At 58.4% G+C, this 21,850-nt stretch overlaps 1 protein-coding gene across 3 annotated transcripts; it reads left to right on the forward strand.

Annotated features, from left to right (window-relative positions):
* Positions 1–420: 420 nt before the first annotated feature.
* TCEA3 (transcription elongation factor A3) lies at positions 421–11,402 on the forward strand. Of its 3 annotated transcripts, none has more exons than XM_062014379.1 (14): positions 421–628; positions 3,105–3,167; positions 3,266–3,371; positions 3,623–3,791; positions 4,459–4,527; positions 4,719–4,787; positions 4,897–4,980; positions 5,838–5,912; positions 5,997–6,151; positions 7,620–7,675; positions 8,531–8,686; positions 10,389–10,535; positions 10,647–10,718; positions 10,864–11,402. In XM_062014379.1, the coding sequence occupies exons 1-14, from the start codon at positions 560–562 to the stop codon at positions 10,870–10,872; spliced, it is 1,299 nt and encodes a 432-aa protein (XP_061870363.1). In that variant the 5' UTR covers positions 421–559; the 3' UTR covers positions 10,873–11,402. The 3 variants fall into 3 exon arrangements, with proteins under 3 accessions (XP_061870363.1, XP_061870364.1, XP_061870365.1); XM_062014381.1 differs by having other exon boundaries at positions 569–628; positions 3,069–3,167; XM_062014380.1 differs by lacking the exon at positions 4,897–4,980.
* Positions 11,403–21,850: the final 10,448 nt, after the last annotated feature.

Raw genomic sequence — 21,850 nt, forward strand, 5'->3', positions numbered from 1 at the left:
GGGGGGGCTCCTGCTCCAGGGGGTCAGCACAGCTGAAAAGACCATGGGAGGTGCTGGCATGGCACTTGCCGTGGGAGCCTGCCACCCCAGGGACCTGCCTGCCACAGCACACGGGCTTTGGCACAAACCAGCCCCGCTCACCCTGGCACCCGTCATCCAGGGGGCAAAACCACATCCCGGCTTCCAAACCCCCCTCAGCGGGCTGCAGCCCCATGGGGGCAGCCCCTGGCCCTCGGGCACCTCTCCGTGCCCCCTGCTCCCGGCACCTCCCCCGGCGCGGGCACCCTCAGCTATATTTAGCCCTCCCTCCGCGCTGTTTCTCCCTCCTGGCAGGAGTTTATAACCAGCCGGGACAGCCCCACCTCCTTTCTGCTTTCTCTCCCTTCCTTTTCTTTCCTCCCCCCTCCTTTCCCCCCCTCTTTTTCCCCTCTGCTCCTCCCCAGCCCGCTTCTCCCTTCCCTGCCCTGCCCCGCTCCCCTGCCCATGCCCTCGGTGCCCACCTCCCGCTCTGCTTTCGCCCCGCGGGTTCCCGGAGCCGTCGGGGGCAGGAGCCGGGGCCATGGGGCCCGCTGAGGAGCTGGTCCGGATTGCCAAGAAGTTGGATAAGATGGTGGCCAGGCAAAGCACGGTGAGGCGAGCGCTGGGCACAGGCGGGCACGGCTGCGGGCACGGCTGCGGGGACGTGCCAGCGTGGCCCGGGATGGGGGAAGGGCGAGGGAAAGGAGGGGTTTTTGCTCTTCATTCCCCTCTAGTCGTGTGGCTCCGGGGAGCTGAGCACCCGTGGGTGCCAGCAGCAGCCCGGGTGCAGGCTGTGCCAGCGCTATGGCACCTCGAGGGGTGTGGAGGGGGGTATTTTGCCTCTGATTTAGGGCTGTCCTGCACCCTGTTGGGATTTGGGGCTGAGGAGGGGAGGGTGTTTGTCCCGGGGCACCCCATGGCATGGAGGGCAAACAGGGTGGGTGACAGGTGCTTGGCCACGAGCCCGGCCACCAACACCCGAGCTGTGGGTACAGCCCTGTGCAAGGGACAACACTCACACACACACACACAGAGTCCTGTGCAAGGGACAACACTCACACATAAACACACACAGAGCCCTGTGCAAGGGACAACACTCACACATAAACACACACAGAGCCCTGTGCAAGGGACAACACTCACACATAAACACACACACAGAGCCCTGTGCAAGGGACAACACTCACACTCACACACACACACTCACACACACAGAGCCCTGTGCAAGGGACAACACTCACACTCACACACACACACTCACACACACAGAGCCCTGTGCAAGGGACAACACACACAGAGCCCTGTGCAAGGGACAACACTCACACATAAACACACACAGAGCCCTGTGCAAGGGACAACACTCACACTCACACACACACACTCACACACACAGAGCCCTGTGCAAGGGACAACACTCACACTCACACACACACACTCACACACACAGAGCCCTGTGCAAGGGACAACACACACAGAGCCCTGTGCAAGGGACAACACTCACACATAAACACACACAGAGCCCTGTGCAAGGGACAACACACACAGAGCCCTGTGCAAGGGACAACACTCACACATAAACACACACACAGAGCCCTGTGCAAGGGACAACACACACAGAGCCCTGTGCAAGGGACAAACACACACACACACACACACACACAGCCCTGTGCAAGGGACAAACACACACATATAGAGAGCCCTGTGCAAGGGACAAACCACACAGAGCCCTGTGCAAGGGACAACACACACAGAGCCCTGTGCAAGGGACAAACACACACACAGAGCCCTGTGCAAGGGACAAACCACACAGAGCCCTGTGCAAGGGACAACACACACACAGAGCCCTGTGCAAGGGACAAACACACACATATAGAGAGCCCTGTGCAAGGGACAACACACACAGAGCCCTGTGCAAGGGACAACACACACACAGAGCCCTGTGCAAGGGACAAACACACACATATAGAGAGCCCTGTGCAAGGGACAACACACACACACACACACACAGAGCCCTGTGCAAGGGACAAACACACACACACAGAGCCCTGTGCAAGGGACAACACACACACACACACACATAAACACACACACACAGGCTGGGGGGCACGACCCCAGCCCCAGCTGTGCCCCTTGCACAAGCGTGTGCAAAGGGACGGGAGGGGAGGGAGCTGGCTGATGGCTCAGGGGGGATGGTCCATGTCTGACCTTGCCACCCTTCTCGCCCGGGGGGGATCCAGCCGGGGCTCCTGGGGATCTGCTGACGTGTGGGGGAGTGGAGCTGAGCCCAGCCCAGCCCAGCTCGGCGCTTTGAGTTAATATTTGCCCGTGGCTGCCGGCCTTTGCCCCGCCGAGGTGAAGGCTCCATCCCACCCCACCCCCAGACCCGACGGCGTTTTGGGGGTGACCGTGTTTGGAACCGACTCGGAGCCCCTGGGTGCCACGTGGACTCTTGGCAAGTGGGCTGGGACCAGGGGCCTGATCCTGCCCAGCTCTCCTCTGCACCTCCTCGGGGGTGGGGATGGGGTCGGGGTCATCCCCTGCACCCATTGGCCTGATCCTGCCCCTCGGGTGGGGGTCCAGCCTGGCACAGGGGCTGTGTCCTCTGCAGGGGGAGATACCTGTGAGCTGACCTCTGCTACCGAGGCTCTAAAAATACCCTGCAGGAGGAGGAGGAGCAGGAGGAGGGCTCTGTGCCTGGGCTATGTTTAGCTCTGCAGCCACTGTGTGTGCCCAGGGATTGGGCTGAAACCCTCGAGTGTGTCCCCCACAGCCCCTCACATCCCTGTGTGGGGACACTGAGCTGTCCCCTCCCTGTCCCCAGCTCCTGGCAGCCCTGGGCTTCCTTACTCAGGAGTTTTAAGGGAAGCTCCTGTTGCCCAGTTGGTAGGTGTGACCCCAGGGTTTGGGTTTGGGGGGCTTCCTAGAAGGGTTGGGCATTCCCTGGGGTGCCCAGAGTGGCTTTGTGTCCCTTTGGAGTGCCCTCCCTGGCACTGGTGAGAGGAATGAGGGGTCCCAGGCTGCCTCAGCGCAGCCCCCCCTTTTCTCTCCAGCTCCTCAAGGATCCCCATGGCCTCTCCTCACTCTAGGAAGGGGCACTGGATCTGCTCAAGTCCCTCACTGGCTACACCATGACCATCCAGCTGCTCCAGGTAAAGGGAGGGCTGGCTTGTGGGGGACACTCCATGGGGTGTGTCTTGAGGTGGGGGGGTCACATCCCTAAGGCTGTGTCCCTGCCCTGTGTCCCCAGACCACTCGCATCGGGGTGGCCGTCAACTCGGTGAGGAAACACTGCTCAGATGAAGAGGTCGTGGCCTCAGCCAAAATCCTCATCAAGAACTGGAAGAGGCTGCTGGGTGAGGCTGCTGGGGAGAGACAGGACCCACCTCCCTTTCCTCCCTGACCCCAAACCCCTGCTGCTCCCCAGGGAGTCAGCCCCAGGCTGGGATGTGCTGGTTCCCATGGTGTGGGAGCTGCTGGCACCCAGCCTTGCCAGACAATCAGTGCTTTGGGTGGTCCAAGGGCTTGGCTTTGCTCTGGGGTGGAGGGGTGTAAATGCCCTGCACTGGTGTGAGCTGTGCTTGTGACACCCAAATCCTTCCCCCAGAGTCCTCCAGCACCTCAAAGAAGGAGAAGGATGTGGATGGGAGGAAGGAGAAGGACATGAATGGGGAAAAGAAGAAGGAGAAGGGGCTGGATTTCTCCAGCTGCCCCAGTGAAGGGGTGAAGAACCCCAAGAGCCCAGCTGAGAAGCACAGGGAGAAGCACAAGGAGAGGTGGGGGCTCCTGCCTGCTGTTGAGGGGCACTGGCTGCGTGGCCAAGGCATTGTGGGGCTGACATGAGAGCACCCTGTTTGGTTCCTTTGGTTTGATTTGGTTTGGTTTATCCGTCTCTGCCCCTCCACAGGTGCCAGCAGCACTGCCAGAGGGCCAAAGGGCAGCTGACCTGGGGCACTTTTTGGAGGAGGGAGGGAGAAATGGCATTAGGGTTTTTTTCTTTCCCCTTCTCTAGAGCTGTGTTATTCCCAGGGTGAGGACTCTTGGGAGAGTGCAGGTCTGAGCCTGCCCTGCTCTCTCTGTACCTGGAGAAGAGGAGGCTGAGGGCAGCCAGCAGCACTCTCTGACACTCCCTGACAGGAGGCTGCAGGGAGCTGGGGGTCAGGCTCTGCTCCCAAGTGACAGGACAAGAGGAAAGGGGCTGGAATTGCCCCAGGGGAGGTTGAGGTTGGAGCTGAGGCAGAACTGTTTCCCTGAGAGGGGTGTCAGCCCCTGTGCCAGGCTGCCCAGGGAGCTGGGGGAGTGCCCAGCCCTGGAGGGATCCCAAAGGTGTGGGGCTGAGGTGCTGAGGGCTGTGGGTCAGTGCTGGGCTGGGCAGGGTGAGGGCAGGGCTGGGACTGCAGCAGCTCCAAGGGCTTTTCCAACCCAAATGGTTGTGTATTCCAGGAAGCCCAGCACATCAGGCTCTCATGCCAGCACCCCCCGAGGCCACCCCGCTGACTCCATCCTGGACAGGTACCTGCCCAGGGGCACCCTGGGCTCTGCCAGCCTGGGGGGACTTTGCCTGGGGGCTGGGGGCTGACTTGTCTGAGGCCTGGGATGTGTGGGTGGGTGGGCAGGACCCACCTCACCAGATCCCTCTGGGGGCTGCCAGGGCCTGACTAGCTGAGGGCATCTCTCCCTTCCTTTGTGCTTCTGTGCTGCAGAGAGTCCAGCGATGGCCGGAGCCCCAGCGCAGCCTCCAAGAAGTCACCTCTGGATGGCAAGAAGGAGAGGTGGGTTCTGGGCTGGGTGGGGATGGACAAAGCCTGGGCTGTAGCTGGGGGTCTGGACCCACCAGTTGGTCCCTGGGGTTGCTCCCTGACATGGGGCTCATCCTGCCAGGAGAGACTCTGTTGACTCCAGGTCCTCCACTGCCTCGGCCGTTTCCTCCTCTTCCTCCCCTGGGAAGAGACCGTCAGGGGAGAGGTAAGGAGGGTGTCACTGGGCAGCCTGGGGGCACTTTGGGGATCCTTTTGGGGGACACTGACCATGGAAGATGCTTTTGGAGTGGGAAGAGATGGCTGGGAGCCCTGACCCTGCCACAGGCACTGGGACATGTGTGGGCAGCAGGTCAGGGGAGGTTCTGCTCTGCCTGTGCCCTAGATGTGTTCCTCAGCTGGAGTCCTGGGGCCAGTTCTGGGCTCCCCAGCTCCAGAGGGACAGGGAACTGCTGGAGAGAGGCCAGTGCAGGGACATCAAGATGCTGAGGGGATGGAACATCTTCCTTATGAGCAAAGGCTGTGGGACCTGGGGCTGTTCAGCCTGGAGGAGACTCAGCTCAGGGGCACCTCAGCAACACCAGTATGTCAAAGGTGGATGTTGAGAGGATGGGGCCAGGCTTTGTTCTGTGGTGCCCAGTGCCAGGACAAGGGGCGATGGAAAGAAGCTGGAACACAAGTTCCCCTGGCACAGGAGGAGCAAGTCCTTTGGTGCTGAGGTGAGGGAGCCCTGGCCCAGGCTGCCCAGGGAGGGTGTGGAGGCTCCTTCTCAGGAGGTTTCCAACCCCAGCTGGACACGTTCCTGTGCCCCCTGAGCCAGGGGAAGCTGCTCTAGCAGGGGCTGGGGCTGGATGAGCTCTGCAGGGCTCTTCCAGCCCCCACCACTCTGGGATTCTGTGACATTCCCCATGAGCACCAAATCCTCCCCAGGAGAGGTTCCTGTTGGCTTCCAAGCGCTCTCAGTGTTGCACTGGTGCCCCAATTCTTACCCCCAGCTCCTGCCCCACATCCTCCCTGCCCTATATCTGGTGCCATCCCCCCTGTCCCCTTCTGTGCCACCCCCAGGAGACCCTCCATGGGCAGCAGCCCCTCCCCAGCTCCTGGCTCCCGGAGGAACTCCAGTGACTGTAAGGAGGACAGGTAGGAGAGCTGGGTGCCGTGGCAGCGGGTCCCCCATGGTGCCAAGAGCCTGGCACCTACCTCACCCCCCATGTGCCCCCACAGAGCCAACAGCAGCAAGGCCAAGGCTGAGACACCACGGACCCCCAGCAGCCCCCCATTCTCAGCTGGGCCCTGCCTCCTGGCCCCCTGTTACCTCACTGGGGACTCGGTGAGGGACAAGTGCATCGAGATGCTGACGGCAGCCCTGCGCATGGACGGTGAGGGATGGGATGGGATGGGATGGGATGGGATGGGATGGGATGGGATGGGATGGGATGGGGTGGGATGGAGACTGGGGAGAGCTGGAGTCTGGGGGTCTTGAGCAAGGGGAGCTGGAGTTTGGGGGTGCTGGAGATTGGGGGGGTGCTGGAGTTGGGAGGATGCTGGAGCTGGGGAGTGCTGGAGTTGAGGGTGATGGAACTGGGATGCTGGAGATGGGGCTCCTGGAGATTAGGGGGTACTGGAGGTTGGGGGCTGCTGAGGCTGGAGAATGCTGGAGTTTGGGGGTGCTGGAGATGAGGTGCTGGAGTTGGGGTGCTGAGGATGAGGTTGCTGGAGATTAGGGGGTACTGGAGATTGAGGGGTGCTGGAGCTGGGAGGATGCTGGAGCTGGGGAGTGCTGGAGTTGAGGGTGATGGAGTTGGGATGCTGGAGATGGGGGTCCTGGTACTTAGGGGGTGCTGGAGATTAGGGGGTACTGGAGGTTGGGGGCTGCTGAGGCTGGAGAATGCTGGAGATGGGGTTGCTGGAGATTAGGGGGTGCTGAGGAGGATGTACTGGAGTTTGGGGGTGCTGGAGATGTGCTGGAGTGGGGGTGCTAGACTTTGGGGGTGCTGGAGTTGGGGTGCTGGGGATGAGGTTGCTGGAGATTAGGGGGTGTTGGAGTTTGGAGGTGCTGGAGTTGGGGTACTGGAGATGGAGTTGCTGGAGATTAGGGGGTGTTGGAGTTTGGGGGTGCTGGAGTGGGGGTGCTAGACTTTGGAGGTGCTGGAGTTGAGATGCTGGAGATGGGGTTGATGGAGATTGTGGGGTGCTGCAGATTCGGGGGTGCTGGAGCAGGGAGTGCTGGACTTTGGGGATGCTGGAGTGGGGGTTGCTGGACTTTGGGGGTGCTAGAGATGGAATTGCTGGAGATTAGGGGGTGCTGGAGATTGGGGATAATGGAGATTGGGGGATGCTGGAGCTGGAGGATACTGGACTTTGGAAGATGCTGGAGCCAGGAGATGCTGGAGTTTGAGGAATGCTGGGCTTGGGAGGTACTGGATTTGGGGGGTGCTGGAGCTCTGAGGATGCTGGATCTGGAGTCAGAGGGTGCTGCAGCCCAAACTAAGCTGTTTCTCCTATGGGACAACCCCACAATAACAAGGGAGACTCTGTGTCCCAGGGCACCTGCAGCACCAAATGCAGCCCAGACTTGCAGATGAGCTGCAGCTGCAGCTTGTGGCTCAGTGTTCAGCCCCAAAGTGAGAAAAGGAGGCTGGTGAGAGCTCCAGGAAGGGGCTGGATGTAGGGGTGGGCTCTTTGTAAGGTTCCAGATGGGTTAAAATAGGTGTTTTTAGAGATGAGGTGCCTGGGACACACTGAAGGGGAGAGGTGAGGGTTTTTTGGGAGGGGGTTTCTCAGTGCACAGTGAGACCCTTCTGGTTTCACACCCCAAAGTCACCCCTTGGCCTTTCTGCCCTTTAGATGACTACAAGGAGTTTGGTGTCAACTGTGAGAAGATGGCATCAGAGATTGAAGACCATATCCTTTGGGGGGGCCTTGGGGGGATCCCCAGGCTGCTTCTGCTGGGGGGACAGAACAAGGATGGGAACAAGGACAGAGGGTGATGGGGACAGGAGGGAGGATCCGGGCTCTGCTGTCCCTGTTGCCTGCAGAGGGAGCCCAGAGCCCAGTTAGAGGCTGCTGCTGATTATCCCCTGGGCAGCCTTAGTCCAGAGGTCTGTGTGATCCCCCACAAACACTGCTCAGGGACCTGCCTTCCTCCCTGAGGAAATAAAACCCAACTCCAGCCAAGGTCTCTCTGGCTCTGAGCCTGCTGTGGGTGCCTGTGGCTCATGCCAGCTCCAGTCACAGTGCCCAGTCGCCTCCATCCACCCTCAGCTCAGGGCTTGGGGGGCTCCTGAGAGCCCACCAAGAGCAGGACCAGCCCCAGGGTGATTCCTTCTCCTGGGTACACTGATTTTCAGTGCATTCCAACCCCCTGGGGGTTTGTGGAACCCCAAAGCTGCCACCTGAGCCTGTGTGCCCACATCCCTGCAAACAGCTGGTGGCTTTTTGGCCAGCTTGGGATGAGGAGAGCGGGCTGAGTCCTCTTCAGCACGACCTCACATCCCAGCACAGGGCTTGGTGGTGATCCCTGTGCCTTGGGTGTCACACCAGGGAAATGCCAAGCTCTTCTCTTCCCCACATGCCAAGCTGAGCTTCATCCCACCCAGCCCAAGCAGAGGGAGAACCCCCACAGGTGGTCCCCAGGGAGCAAAGCCCTGCTGAGATGAGCCACCCTGGTGCCAATCAGCTCCCCCCACCCAGAGCCTGGAGCAGCAGCTGGCACCTCCTCACTTTGCCCCCTTGATTCCTTAACAGACCCTTGCCCACATATCTTCCAGGAGCTGAAGAGCACAGACATGAAATATCGGAACCGTGTGCGGAGCAGGATCAGCAACCTGAAGGACCCCAAAAACCCGGCTCTGCGCAGGAACGTGCTGTGTGGGGCCATCCCAGCCCCGCTCATCGCCCGCATGACAGCTGAGGTGGCACCTGGGGAGGGCTGTGCCCAGGGCTGGGCACCTCACTCACTGCCACAGGGACACTGAGGGGCTGCAGCGTGGCCAGAGCCGGGCACAGAGCTGGGGAAGGGGCTGGAGCACAAGGGGCTGGGGAGGGGCTGAGGGAATGGGGGTGTTGAGCCTGGAGAAGAGGAGGCTGAGGGCAGACAGCAGCACTCTCTGACACTCCCTGACAGGAGGCTGCAGGGAGCTGGGGAGAGGTCTCTGCACCCCAGTAACAAGTGACAGGACAAAAGGAAAGAGGTTGGACTAGATGATCTCTAAAGGTCCCTTCCAACCCCTACCATTCCATGATTCTATGAAAGGGGCTCAAATTTCGCCAGGGGAGGTTGAGGTTGGAGCTGAGGCAGAACTGTTTCCCTGAGAGGGGTGTCAGCCCCTGTGCCAGGCTGCCCAGGGAGCTGGGGCAGTGCCCAGCCCTGGAGGGATCCCAAAGCCATGGTGCTGAGGTGCTGAGGGCTGTGGGTCAGTGCTGGGCTGGGCAGGGTGAGGGCAGGGCTGGGACTGCAGCAGCTTCAGGGGCTTTTCTATCCAATACGATTATGTGCCTCTGTGAAATCTCCAGGCTTTGTTCTTGGACTCATGTTTTCATGGAGCTCTGCTGTGCATTTTGTGCTCCTGTCTTGTGCAGTGCTGAAGCCAAAGGATCCTTAGTGTGTACCTTCAGATCATGAGGAACCATCAGCTGCCTTCACTTGGGTTGCAGGCACTTTATTTTCTCGCAGGCATTGCCTGATTCTGCTCATTCTAAGCTTTCCCTTGTATTTCATGAAATTCCTAGGCATGGGGGAATGGGGGTGTTGGGGCTGGAGAAGAGGAGGCTGAGGGCAGACAGCAGCACTCTCTGACACTCCCTGACAGGAGGCTGCAGGGAGCTGGGGGTCAGGCTCTGCGCCCCAGTAATGAATGACAGGATGAGGAAAGAGGCTCAAGATTCCTCAGGGCAGGTTGAGGTTGGAGCTGAGGCAGAACTGTTTCCCTGAGAGGGGTGTCAGCCCCTGTGCCAGGCTGCCCAGGGAGCTGGGGGAGTGCCCAGCCCTGGAGGAATCCCTCAGCCGTGGTGCTGAGGGCTGTGGGTCAGTGCTGGGCTGGGCAGGGTTGGACTCAGCAGCTTCAGGGGCTTTTGTAACCCAAATGATTCTGTGATTCTGACCCCTGTCCATGTTGGCTCTAAGGGGGTGAGATCCCCCCCAGCCTCTGCTCTTGGAGGTTGGGTCTTAGCTTGGTAGTGCTCACATAGAGCTTGTCCCAGCATCTCCCTGGGACACTGGTGCTGGTTAAAGCCCGAGGAGCATCAAGCACAGAGAGAAAGCAGAGATACAGCCTGGTCCTCTCAGACACCCACCCTCAGCCCATCACCGAGCTGGGTGTGGGATGTTTCACTGGCAGGAGTCAGGCTTGAGGGTCCCCCTTCCTCAACCAAGGTCCCCAGATCAAACTCCATGGATCCCATCTCCCTCAACAGGGAGCCATGTCCCTGAGGCACCAGTTTCACACTGAGGATGGGCTGGTTTGGTTTAACCTGGATCGACCTGAGCCCTCCAGTGAGCAGGATCAGTGCTGGGGAGGGTGATGGACCACAGTGGTTCACCTCCTATGCTTGGCTACAAACCCCTGGGTGCAGCCCCAGCAACTCTGACCTTCCTGTGCCACTGTTTGGTGGCAGGAGATGGCCAGTGACGAGCTGAAGGAGCTGAGGAATGCCATGACCCAGGAAGCCATCCGGGAGCATCAGATGGCCAAGACGGGCGGCACCGTCACCGACCTCTTCCAGTGTGGCAAGTGCAAGAAGAAGAACTGCACCTACAACCAGGTCAGGCCCCCCCAAAACACCCCTGGGGATCCTCCCTCATCCCCTGAGGACCTCAATCTGGGGGATGCCATAGGAGTTGCCATTGTCCCACCCTCCCTTTCCCCCCCCCAGGTGCAGACACGCAGCGCTGATGAGCCCATGACGACGTTTGTGCTGTGCAACGAGTGTGGGAACCGCTGGAAGGTCTGTGCACAGCCCTGGGGGGGAGGTTGCTCTGGGTACCCCAACCCCTTCCCCAGCTGGGAAGGAGGTGGTAGAGCCTCCCCCCAAAACGATGCTGGAAGGGGGAGGCTGGGTGAGGTCTCACCAGGCTCTGCTTCTCCTACAGTTCTGCTGATGGTGCTGGGAGAGGGAGCTGGAGGGAGCGGGATGCTGCCACGGCCAGAGAGGGAAGGAGGGATGCACACTGCTCCCCACACCCAGGCAAGCAATTGCCTTGGCACTGAGGCTGAATTCAAGCAGTTCCTCCTTGGATATAACCTGCCCTTTGCTTGGAGATCACTGGAAAAGGAGACAGGGCTGAACTGGGCAGCTCGTTCTTCCCTGGGGGAAACCTCGGAGGAGTTGGGGACAAGGAGAGCCATTGTCATGTGCATGTGGGGCTGGGCCACTGTCCTGAGGGCCAGGGATGGGAAAGGGCCAAGTTTGAACCCTAACACCCTGTTCCTAAGCTGGGTGCAGGCAGTGGGAGGACACACATGGTGCTGGGAGGGTGGCTGGAGGCTGGTGGGATGCCACCGTGTCCCTCTGCTCTGTGACACATGGACCATCCACCCTGCCTTGAGGGCAACTGTCCCCAGGAAAGAAGAAGAGATGGGAGGAGGAGAGGAAAAGGAGGAAAACCCCTCCAGCTAGAGCATTAAAGGTGTGAACTGTCTGTGTGGCACAGATTGCTTTCTGGGAAGGGGGTGGGACCTGTGCTTTGGTTTTCACCCCTCATCTCAAGCCTCATGGTCCTCCAGGAGCCTCTGGGCAGCTCCAGGGCCACCTCCAGCATCTGTCTTCAATCCACCAGCCCCCAGCTTGGGATGGAATGGTGAGTTGATGCTCATCCATCCCCTGGCTTTTGATTAAAGACCTGCAGTTAAGGCAGGAGCCAGCTCCCTGGCTGGGTCTGGATGCTGCAGGTCCCATGGCAAGGGGAGCAGAAGCTGTGAAGGGTGTAACGAAGCTGGGGAAGGGCCTGGAGCACAAGTCTGAGGGGAAGCAGCTGAGGGACCTGCAACACCTCAAATAACCCCTCAGTGTGCCCCTCTTCAACCTCCCCATCCTCCCCCAGCACTGCAGTGATGGGAGCAGCCCCCATGGGTGCCAGCAGCCCCTCTCCCTTCCCCATGGGCTCCCCTGGCCCACAGACACCTGAGCATCTGCGTTGTGCTTGGCAATTCTGCCTTGCCCAGGGCTCAACAGCCCCCTCACTGTCTCCCCCACCTGCCCTACAGCTCACTGGCATCACAGGGGGCTCACTGCTGCCCCCCTCCTCCTCTGCCCTCTTCTTCCTCCCCTGCATCTTTTCCAGCCTTGACAAGAAAAGCCCTCAGCACTTTGCTGTTCAGTGGTTTCCTTGGCAACCCCATTTCCCCAGCCTCTCCATACCTTGCTTAACACCCCCACCCCACCCCAAGCCCTGGTCAGCAGCCCCTAAAGCTGGGCCATGTCCATAGGGTTGGAGTGGGAGGTGGTGGGTCCTGGTGTCCCCCCACGGAGGGCTGGTCCTGGTTGGGGGGAGTGTGTGTGGGAGTGTCCCTTGGCCAGGGCTCACACAACACTTTGGGCTTCTTGGAGAAGGGATGGAGCAGCTGCTGGTGAGTCCTGTCCAAATCAAACCAAGTTAATGCAGTTCTGGAGCTGACCTTTACCCCTCAGCACTGAGGAGGGGTCAGAGCCCTCTGGACCCTCTCACTGCCACAGGGACACTGAGGGGCTGGGGAGGGGCTGAGGGAATGGGGGTGTTGATCTAAAGCAGATCCAAGCAGATCAGGTCCCACAGGAACGTGTCCAGCCTTTGTGTCAGTGCTGCTCCTGTGGGTGATGTCTCCAGGGATGATGCTGGGCATGGTTCCTGCTGTGGGGAACAGGGGATGAGCTTCCAAAGCAACACCAGGAAGAATTTGTTCCCTGTTGAGGTGAGGGAGCCCTGGCAGGGGCTGCCCAGATGGGCTGTGGAGGCTCCTTCTCTGGAGCCATCCCAACCCCAGCTGGATGAGTTCCTGTGTGCCCTGCTCTAGGTGGTGCTGCTCTGGCAGGGGGTTGCACTGGATGAGCTTTCCAGGTCCCCTCCAGCCCTTAAGATTGTGTGCTGCTGTGATGGGAGCAGCCCTGCTCAGGAACTGAGCTGATTTGCTTTACAAAGCAGGGAAGTGCAGCACAGGAGTGATGCTGAGGGTGCTGAGCAGGGTGAGGGTACTCCAGGAGCTGGGAGAGGCACCCACTGTGCCCCTCAACACAGGGATGCATCAGCAGTGCTGGGCTCAGAGACACAGCAGCTCTTCCCCAAATCCTAAAGGGGCTGCTCAATCCCCCCCAAAGCTGAGCAGCCCCAGCTCCAGCCTGAGACTCGCTGATGGATGTGAGCACGAGCTATAGAGGCCCTGAATATTTTAGGGAGCTCATGTCTGCTGCATCTCCTTTGAGCCCTGGCTCAGTCAGAGCCTTTCAGTCTCTCAACTCATTTTTCCCCCCTAGCTTTGTGTTTTAATACAGCCCCAAAGCTCTGAGCACAAGGAGCAGGGGGATGATGGTGGGGGTGTGGGGATTTGAGGCTGGATGCCCTGGGGACAGGCTGTGAAGGGATGTAGAGGTGTGGTGAGTCCCCAAACAGCCTCAGGAGCTGGGCAGGGGGATGGGGGATCATCACAGCAGGCACTGAAGAACACACAAATATCAGGGAAACAGGGAGGATGGAATTGCTGAGCTCCCCAGCTCCAGGCTGAGACACCAGTGGAGCAGCTCCCTTCTCCTGCATCCCTTCTGTGTTGATGGGAGGGAATCAGCTGCTTCAGAGCCCCTCCAAACACAAGCAGCTGATGACCCAGAGCAGCCCAGCCCCAGGCAAAGCCAAAACACTCCCAGCAAAGCCATGGATTTGGCTTTTTCCCCCCTTCAAAACAAGAGGGGAAAATGCACTTTCTCACCTGCAACCTTTGCAACCCCTCAGAGGGAAAAGCTGCACTGGGGGGAGGGGGCTGCAGTCCTGCAAGAGCCCTAAATCATCCCTCCCCCCCACCCCCTCGGCTTTTCTGATGATTAAATGCATCAAAAGAGCACAAACTGGAGCCAAAGCTTTGCTGCTGAACTGAAAGACGTGGTGTGGAAAATCACAGAAGGTACTTTTGCTAAGGAGCCCCCTCCCCCTGTGCCCTTTTGTCTCCTGGCTGCAGCTTTGCTGACTCTGCACAGCACTTTGGTCTCAGCCTTCCTAAAGTCACAGCACTTAGCAGAGGCTCCCCCCACACCCCCACCAAAGATTTGAGCAAAGAACCCTTGTTCAAAGCAAAATGAACCCCCCCAAACCTCTTTCTCCACATTCAGCTGGAGCCAAAGATGCTTTTGCCTCTTCAGCTCATGGAAAACACCCCAAGATATGTTATAACCCCCCCCACCAGCTCCCTCAGAGCCCATCAATCCCCCTCCCTGTGCTTCCCACAGCAAAACATCGACCTAAATATTATGAACAAAGAGAAAAACCCACGTTGGCTTTTCATCCTGACACTTCTTCTCCTGCCTGCCAGGAGCTCTGGGGCACTGGGCAATTAGGAGCAGCAGCTGAATTGTGAGTGATATAATGAAGTGCTGCATGGCTCAGAGGAAAGGGAAGGCAGCAGGGGGGGGTTTGGGCTCTGGGTTGGCACAGTTTGGGGCAGGTTTGGGTGAGGGCAAAGGGGAGATGCAGGTGGGAGGGTGATGGGAAAGAGGGAGGGGTTGGGGAGCTCAGCTGGATGAGCATCCTCATTCCCTGGTCCTCTTCAGCCCACTGTATGGACTGGGACAGGCTTTGTGCTGTGGGATAAATGACTTTTGCATGTTTTGTGACCCCAGTTTCACACACACAGGAGCACAAGGGGGCTGGGGAGGGGCTGAGGGAATGGGGGTGTTGAGGCTGGAGAAGAGGAGGCTGAGGGGAGACAGCAGCACTCTCTGACACTCCCTGACAGGAGGCTGCAGGGAGCTGGGGGTCAGGCTCTGCTGCCAAGTGACAGGACAAGAGAAAAAGGACTCAAGTGTCCCCAGGGGAGGTTGAGGTTGGAGCTGAGGCAGAACTGTTTCCCTGAGAGGGGTGTCAGCCCCTGTGCCAGGCTGCCCAGGGAGCTGGGGGAGTGCCCAGCCCTGGAGGGATCCCAAAGCTGTGGTGCTGAGGTGCTGAGGGCTGTGGGTCAGTGCTGGGCTGGGCAGGGTGAGGGCAGGGCTGGGACTGCAGCAGAATCAAGGGCTTTGCCAACCAAACCAATTCTCTGATTCTAAAAACACCCCAAATGCCCCAGGATGGCAGGTTGGGGCTGTGCACAAGTTCTGCTTCACCCCACCCATAGCTGTGCTCCCTTTCTCCAAGGTTCCCCTGAGCTCAGCCCAGAGCAGCTGCCACTGAGGGTCACATCCCTCCAACTGAGCCACCTCATCTTTCCAAAAGGGAAAACACAAACAGCTCCTAATGGAAGGAAGCAATTGCCCAGGAGCCCTGTCACCACTGCCAGCAGCTCCCAGCAAACCCATTACCCACAGCAACCAATCTGCTCCCAAGTCTGCCAGGGTCAGCAACAGCCAGGGAAGCAAATGTTAATTAATTGCACTCTGTGAAGCAGCCTGGCTGTGCAATTAGGGAGAGAACTGCAGCTGCTGCACTGGGCTGGTGTCTCAAGGAGTGACAGAGCTGCTGGACTTAGGGAATGACCTGCTGCAGCTCTGCAGCAGTACCTCAGGGCTGAGGGCACTAAGTTGTTGGGGACACACGTGTCAGGCTGCAAACGTGGGCACCAGCCAGGCTGTGGCATGCCATGGTCACAGGGATCTGCTCCCTCTGCCCATCCTTCCTGCAGGTAAACATGATTTTTACCTTGAGGGAGGGGTGGGAGAGCTGCTCTGAACACAAAACCTCCAGGTGATGGGAGATGCAGAGCCCCAGGAGGAATCATGTGCTAATGCCCTTCCACTGCAGTGAGTCATCCAAGCCCTCCAAGGAGCCTGCAGTGGAGACAGGGGGAAGGTGGAAGCAGGAGGAGAGAGGAGAAATTGCTTTGCTCTGAAGACAGCAAGGGATAAAAAAGCATAGCACATCCCTTTGCATCCCTCCCCAGCTCCAGCCCAAGGCCACAGGGAGGTGTGGGTTCAGTGGTTGCTCATTTAGCAAAGGGGAACAGCTCGAGTCGTTAATTATTGGTGGTTTTCTTCCCTTCTGGAGCTGGGATCGATTTGGGCAGGAAGGGGGGAAAATCTCTCCATCAAGCTGCTGGGAAACATTCATCCTGGGGTTGGGGAATCAGGCTGGAGCAACACCTTGGAGGTGGTTACAGGCAGCCACTGGCTCCCTCCCCTGCAGCAGCATCTCTGCTCCCACGTGTGTTCCCTCCTCAATGGGGACAGGGGGGGTCCTCAGCACCCCCAACCCCACAGGACATGCATGGGAAGGATGAGTTAAACCCCCAAACAAGCCCCAAATAATCCCACCATCTGAGCTAATCCCCCCCCAGGGCTGCTCCCTCCCAGGACTCTGCCTCTGCAGATGGGGTTTACACACCCAACACATCCTCTCCCCCTAAAACTGCTACAGCCAAAACCTTGGGAAGAGGGGGGGAAAAAACCCCCACCCAACTGTTCCCAGCCTGTTTTCCTCTCCCTGGTAAATAAGCATCTCCTGGTGAGCACTTCCCTCAGCCTGAGGGTTTCATTAGGCATTGGCCATTTAATAGAGCTTTTAAATACTTGTGTTTGGCCCTTGGCTGCTGGGGATGGGGGCATTTTGTGTTTAGAAAATATATGCCTATATTTAGCCAGGCAGACAGATATGGGAGAAGAGCTGCTCCAACCATTAAACCCCCACTTTCCATTTTTCCCTATTACTCTTCCTTATGTAAGCACTGGCTGAGGCTCCCCTGGGACAGCCCAGCTGCCACCTGCATGTTTGCAGCCCTAAAAGGGCTCTCCAGAAAACAAAACCCAGCCCCAACCTGATCACCTGAGAAGAAATGTGTCCTGCAAATGTCCTCCTGAGGCTGTGGTGTGTGGGAAAGGGACAGAGACACAGCCCTGGGTCTGCTCCAGCTGTGAGGGCTTCAAGGAGGAAGAGCAGGTGAGAGGAAGATCCTGCACATCTGGGAGAGATGGAGGGGGGTGCAGGGGGGGATTTTTGTGCCTTTGAGGAGAAGAAAGAAATCAGCTGTGGTGGCTTTTGCAGGCTGGAGGAGGGGGAGCAGCTGTGGAGGCTGAGAGAGGCACAGACAGGGGGTGGCTGAGCTCAGGAGCTGCAGAGACCAAAGCTTCCCAGCCTGGTTGTAAGGGAGAGGCTGAGCACCTCCAAACCCCCCACCCTACAGCAATTTCTTTGAAGACACAGACAGGGTTTGGAACCTACAGCCAGATGCTTTCAGCCCTCAGGGCCAGGGGGATGTGGTGGTCCCTGCACCTGAGGTGCCTGAGGCTGAGAGGCCTCCTGATGTGAGGGGGATGGTTCAAAAGAAAACAACAAAGATGCTGTTGGCTCTTCTGCTGGAGACACAGCTTGGAGAAGCCAGGGAGGAGCTGAGTGGAAGGAGAGAGGCTGGCTGGTGACAAAAGGGCTTTGCTTGAGCTCTGGCTAAGCCTGCATCCAAGCTGGCTCTGGCTGATCCCAACTTTTGAGCCCTTCAGAGTCTGATCAAATGTGTCAAGGAAACATCCTGAGCTTTGCTGAGCTTTTTGGAGTGAGCCAGTCACCCTGCCCAGGCTGGGCACTTGCTGGGCACAGCAGCAGGCTCCCATATAGCTGGAAAAACAAAGCCTTCACAACAACAAAACCAGCCTGGAAACCACCAGTGCTCAGTTGCTTCCCTGACCTCCACATCTCAGTGCCCTGCAGGGACTGATGGGCAGAACTGGATGCTCCTTCTGCAGCTCCTGATGTCGATGCCTCCAGGTCTGAGCCATCCAAACCTCCACCCTTCAGCCCAAACACAAACCTTGGCTAAACCCTTCTGTGCTTTTCCACTGGATTTCCACTCAGAAGAGGTTTTTCTCTCCTCTCTCCATCCCAAACCAACTTATCCCATGGGTATTTGGAGGAGCATGAACAAGTAGAGGGGAGAACAGAGCCCTGTGTCTGGAGTAAGAGACACCAAAGCAGTGCTGTGACTCATCACAGTTAGAGAGCAGCAGGATTGCAGCTGAGCTTGGTGCTGACCTGGATTCCCAACACCAGACACAACACCCACATCCTCTCCAGCACCCAAGAGCCCTCAGAGGAAGTGAATCAATGGGCTGAAGGCCCATGTGGCCATTCCCACCCCATCCCACCCCCTGGATGGGGACCATGGGGCATGGCAGGAGCAGCTTCCCCTGCTCTGGGTGGAAAAAGCTGCAGAAAAGGTGAATACTTGATATGCTGAGATAGAAAACTGCCTCCTCCATAACTGGGCTGCCTGAAGGTGGCCCAGGGGGTCTAACCAAAGTCTGGCCTGGGGTTAACCCCTGTCCTGCTGGTGCAGACCCATGGGAGATGAACAAATGGACCTTATTCCCTTGGGAAACCCAGCCCCAAGACTCATCCCTGTCCCTTGGCAGTGCCACACGTGTGTCTGTGCTCATGCACATGGGGCTCTTGTCCCTCCAGCGTGTCACAAGCAGCCACAGGCACCAGCACACACAGTCCCCATGTCATGAGCAGACACAAGCACTGGGCCACACATCCCAGGACACATGGTTCCCATGTGCCAGCCTCAAGGGACTTGCCTCCTGCCTGGGAACACCCAGCCCCAGCCCCTCAGGGAGCCCAGAGCTTCCATTCCCATCACCTCCCTCCACCAGCAGCTCAAAGCTTTGTTTTCTCATGCCAGCTCCATCTCAGAGCAGCAGCCCTGGATCCCTCCTCCCCAGGATGGTTCAGGGAGGAGATGACTCACAGGTCTGAACACTCCCAACCTGCATCAGATGGAAGCAGAGATGCCACCTCTGAGAGCCAAGCTGGGGAGGGGGAGAACACAGCCTGAGCTCCAGGGAGATGTTGCCAGTTCCAAATCAATGCTCTGCTGTCAGCCAAAAAAAAATGGCACCAAAAGGGGGAGGGAAAAGACCTAAATAAGCAGCAATCAGGCAAAGCCAGGTCCCTGTGGGGATTGATTCCCTTGAGGGTGGGATGTGGTGCAGTGTCCTTTGCTGCCAGCACAGCTCAGGGAGGCTGCCAGTGCCCAATGAGCCACACACTGGCACATGAGCCCCATCCCCACTGTGGGGCCAGGCACAGGCTGGGCTGAGAGAAAAGGGTCCAATAACCCTTCAAATAAAAGAATCAGTTTGGGCTGACCCATGGAAGCATTTGTCAAGGAAAAGAGCTGAACCAGCTCTATTTGTAAGGGCCCTGGGTGGGAGCAGGGGGCTCAGGGCAGGCTGGCACCATCACCAGGGATGGAACAGTCACCTTCGTGTGCTGGGGACATCGAGGACATCTTGGGGAGCTCGGTGGCATCACCTCTCTGATCTCTAGGAACGGGATCAGGGCACACAAAGTGCTGAGCTGAGGTTTCGCAGCCGAGCCGGCTCCGAGCCCGGGGCGTGTGGCAAACAGCCCTCCCTCCCCTCCGAGCCAGCCACCCCACACACAATGGCGAGGAGACAATGCTGGCTGTGGAACAAATCCCCCTCCCTGTCCTCATTCAGCCAGGCAGGAAAGAATCTCATCTCATTTGAAGTCCCCTGACGGCCGGGCTTTGTTCTGTGCCGGCAGCTGCCCCGTAAGCTATGGAAACACTCAGATGTGTTGACGTGGGGAAAAGAAAACACACAAATCAGCCCCTTTTTCCTCTTCAAGGCCAATTTACCTGGAGCTGTCAGCGGAGGGGAGTGATGAGCCGGGGAGGGGAGGCGGAGCAGCTCAGCCCCGCCGCGGGGTGGGTACCGGTGCGGTTGGGCTGATGCTCCTGGAGCATCTGATCCGTTCACTCCTTTCCTTGCAAACCCTAAAACACCTCGGGCTTACAGAAAAACAGGCTGACGTTTGCTGCTACGGTTCCCCGGGGTGTCATTCTGCACCTGCCCCCTGTGGAGAAAGGGAGCTGGGTGCAAAGTGGTTCACCACAAACTGGGCTCCATCCATCCCAAAACACTTCGGGTTTCACCCAGGTGCAGTGAGGGGGAGAGAGAAATCCATCTGACCTGCCTGGAGAGGCTGAGGATGGGCTGAATGGGACCCTGAGGAGAGGAGAGGGAGAAGGAGAGGAGGAGAAGGCTAAGGATGGGCTGAATGGGACTCTGAGGAGAGGAGAGGGAGAAGGAGGAGAGGAGAGGAGAAGAGGGGGAGAAGGAGGAGAGGAGAGGAGAGGAGAGGAGAGGAGAGGAGAGGAGAGGAGAGGAGAGGAGGGGGAGAGGGAGAAGGGGAGAGGGAGAAGGGGAGGAGAAGGAGAGGGAGAAGGAGGAGGAGGAGGAGGAGGAGGAGGAGAAGGAGAAGGAGAAGGAGAAGGAGAAGGAGAAGGAGAAGGAGAAGGAGCATCCCACCAGCCCTTCTGCAGCACCCACCGGGTGCAACCAGCACCCTGCTCTTTTCACACGTGGCTTTCTGGGGAGCTGCAGAACCAGCCTGCATTTCCAGCCTTGCCCCATCTCCAGATCCCATCTCCAGCTTCCCATCTTCACCCCGGATCACCCCCCGGCTCAGCCCCCGCCCCCCGCCCCGGCTCCTCCCGCAGCCGCAGCAGCTATTCGCGCTCTGCCCGCCGTGCCCAGGTTGCTGTCTGCCTGCTTTAGCCCGGCTGCCTCCTCTCCTGACGAGCCCCCTCCCATCTCCTCGTGTGCACTCGGCTATTTCAGGCTTTGCCTGCAGACCCCGCGCTGCATTTGCATCCCCCGAGGGCCGAGTGAGCAGAAGGGAAAGGGGCTGGTGGGTTTGACAGGAGCCTTCACCTCCCTGGAGCACGTTCCTTCCCCCCAGGAGGGGGTGTATTTGCTACCAAGAGCCGTGAATCGAGTCCTGCTTTTGGCAGGGCATAGATGAAACACCTGGGAAACTTTGCAAGCAGAGTGTCATTGGGATCTCTGCTGCTGTGGGTTATTCTCTGGGGTTATTTTGGCTCCTTTGAGCACCCAGAGGTGAGCTCCTCCATCAGCTGAGCCCCACACAATGCTTTTGTTAAGGGCAAGTGGAAAAGCAGGCAAGTAGATGGGGAAAAAATGGTACTTACACACATGGGGTGTCCTTGTCTGTGGGTATTGACCAGCACTGGGTCATGGCAGGGTGTGAGGAGGGGTCACAGGCAACATTGGGGCTGGGCTGAGGCACCCAGGGTGGCATTTCAGGGGGTTTTCATCCCTGCAGATGGATGGCAAAGGCTGAGCTCCAGCTCTGAGTGGTATTTGCTTTAAAAGCACAGATAAACCCCCACTTGTGTGGTGTTGGGAGGTGAGAGAGCAGCACAAGCAGCTCAGGGGGAGCCAGGGAAAGCTCATGCATCCAACACCTGAGGCTGTTCCAGTTGCCAAAGCCAACCCTTTTAGCTTAACTAGGGCCAGCTGCCCCAGTGCCACAGCTTCACATGGAGGGTAAAAGATCAGGAACTCAAGCACCAAGGAGAGGGGGGATAAACATCACAGCTTCACCTCTACAGCCCTGAATTGTCCCAGGCAGGACTCAGGCTGCCAAACTGGAGCTGGCATCAATATGTTGATACCTGTGTGCATTTAGATGTTGATGTATTTCTGTTTCATGCTGCCCTGATCTCTGTCCCCAGCTCACACCTCAGCCCTTTGGCCATGGGCACAAGACATGGTTGTCCTGGTGTTGCTGAAGCCTCAGTGAAAGGCTCCAAGGCCAGACAAGGTGAGAGGCACAGCCAGAGGCTCAGTGTCCTCTGGAGGTCCTGAAAACCTTTGGAGTGAAATCATCTTCCCCTCCATCTCCTCCTCCATTAACCTGCAGAGTTTCCCATGCATTTTGCCCTGTCACAGCAGATTCATGGCTCCTGAGGGTTATTTTGATGGCTGTTTTAATTAAAACCAATAAATTCCCTGGGGGGGTGGAAGAAGGTCTTCCCACAGTGAAATACACCTTGTTGAGTTTGCAGCCTCTGAGTAAATCAAAGCATTAGCAGCCATGGCTGTAAATCCCCCCAGATGGATCCCAGCTCCCAGGCAAGGTGAGC

Source organism: Colius striatus, chromosome 24 (assembly GCF_028858725.1).
Source record: "Colius striatus isolate bColStr4 chromosome 24, bColStr4.1.hap1, whole genome shotgun sequence".
In the NCBI taxonomy this organism is placed as follows: Eukaryota; Metazoa; Chordata; class Aves; order Coliiformes; family Coliidae; genus Colius; species Colius striatus.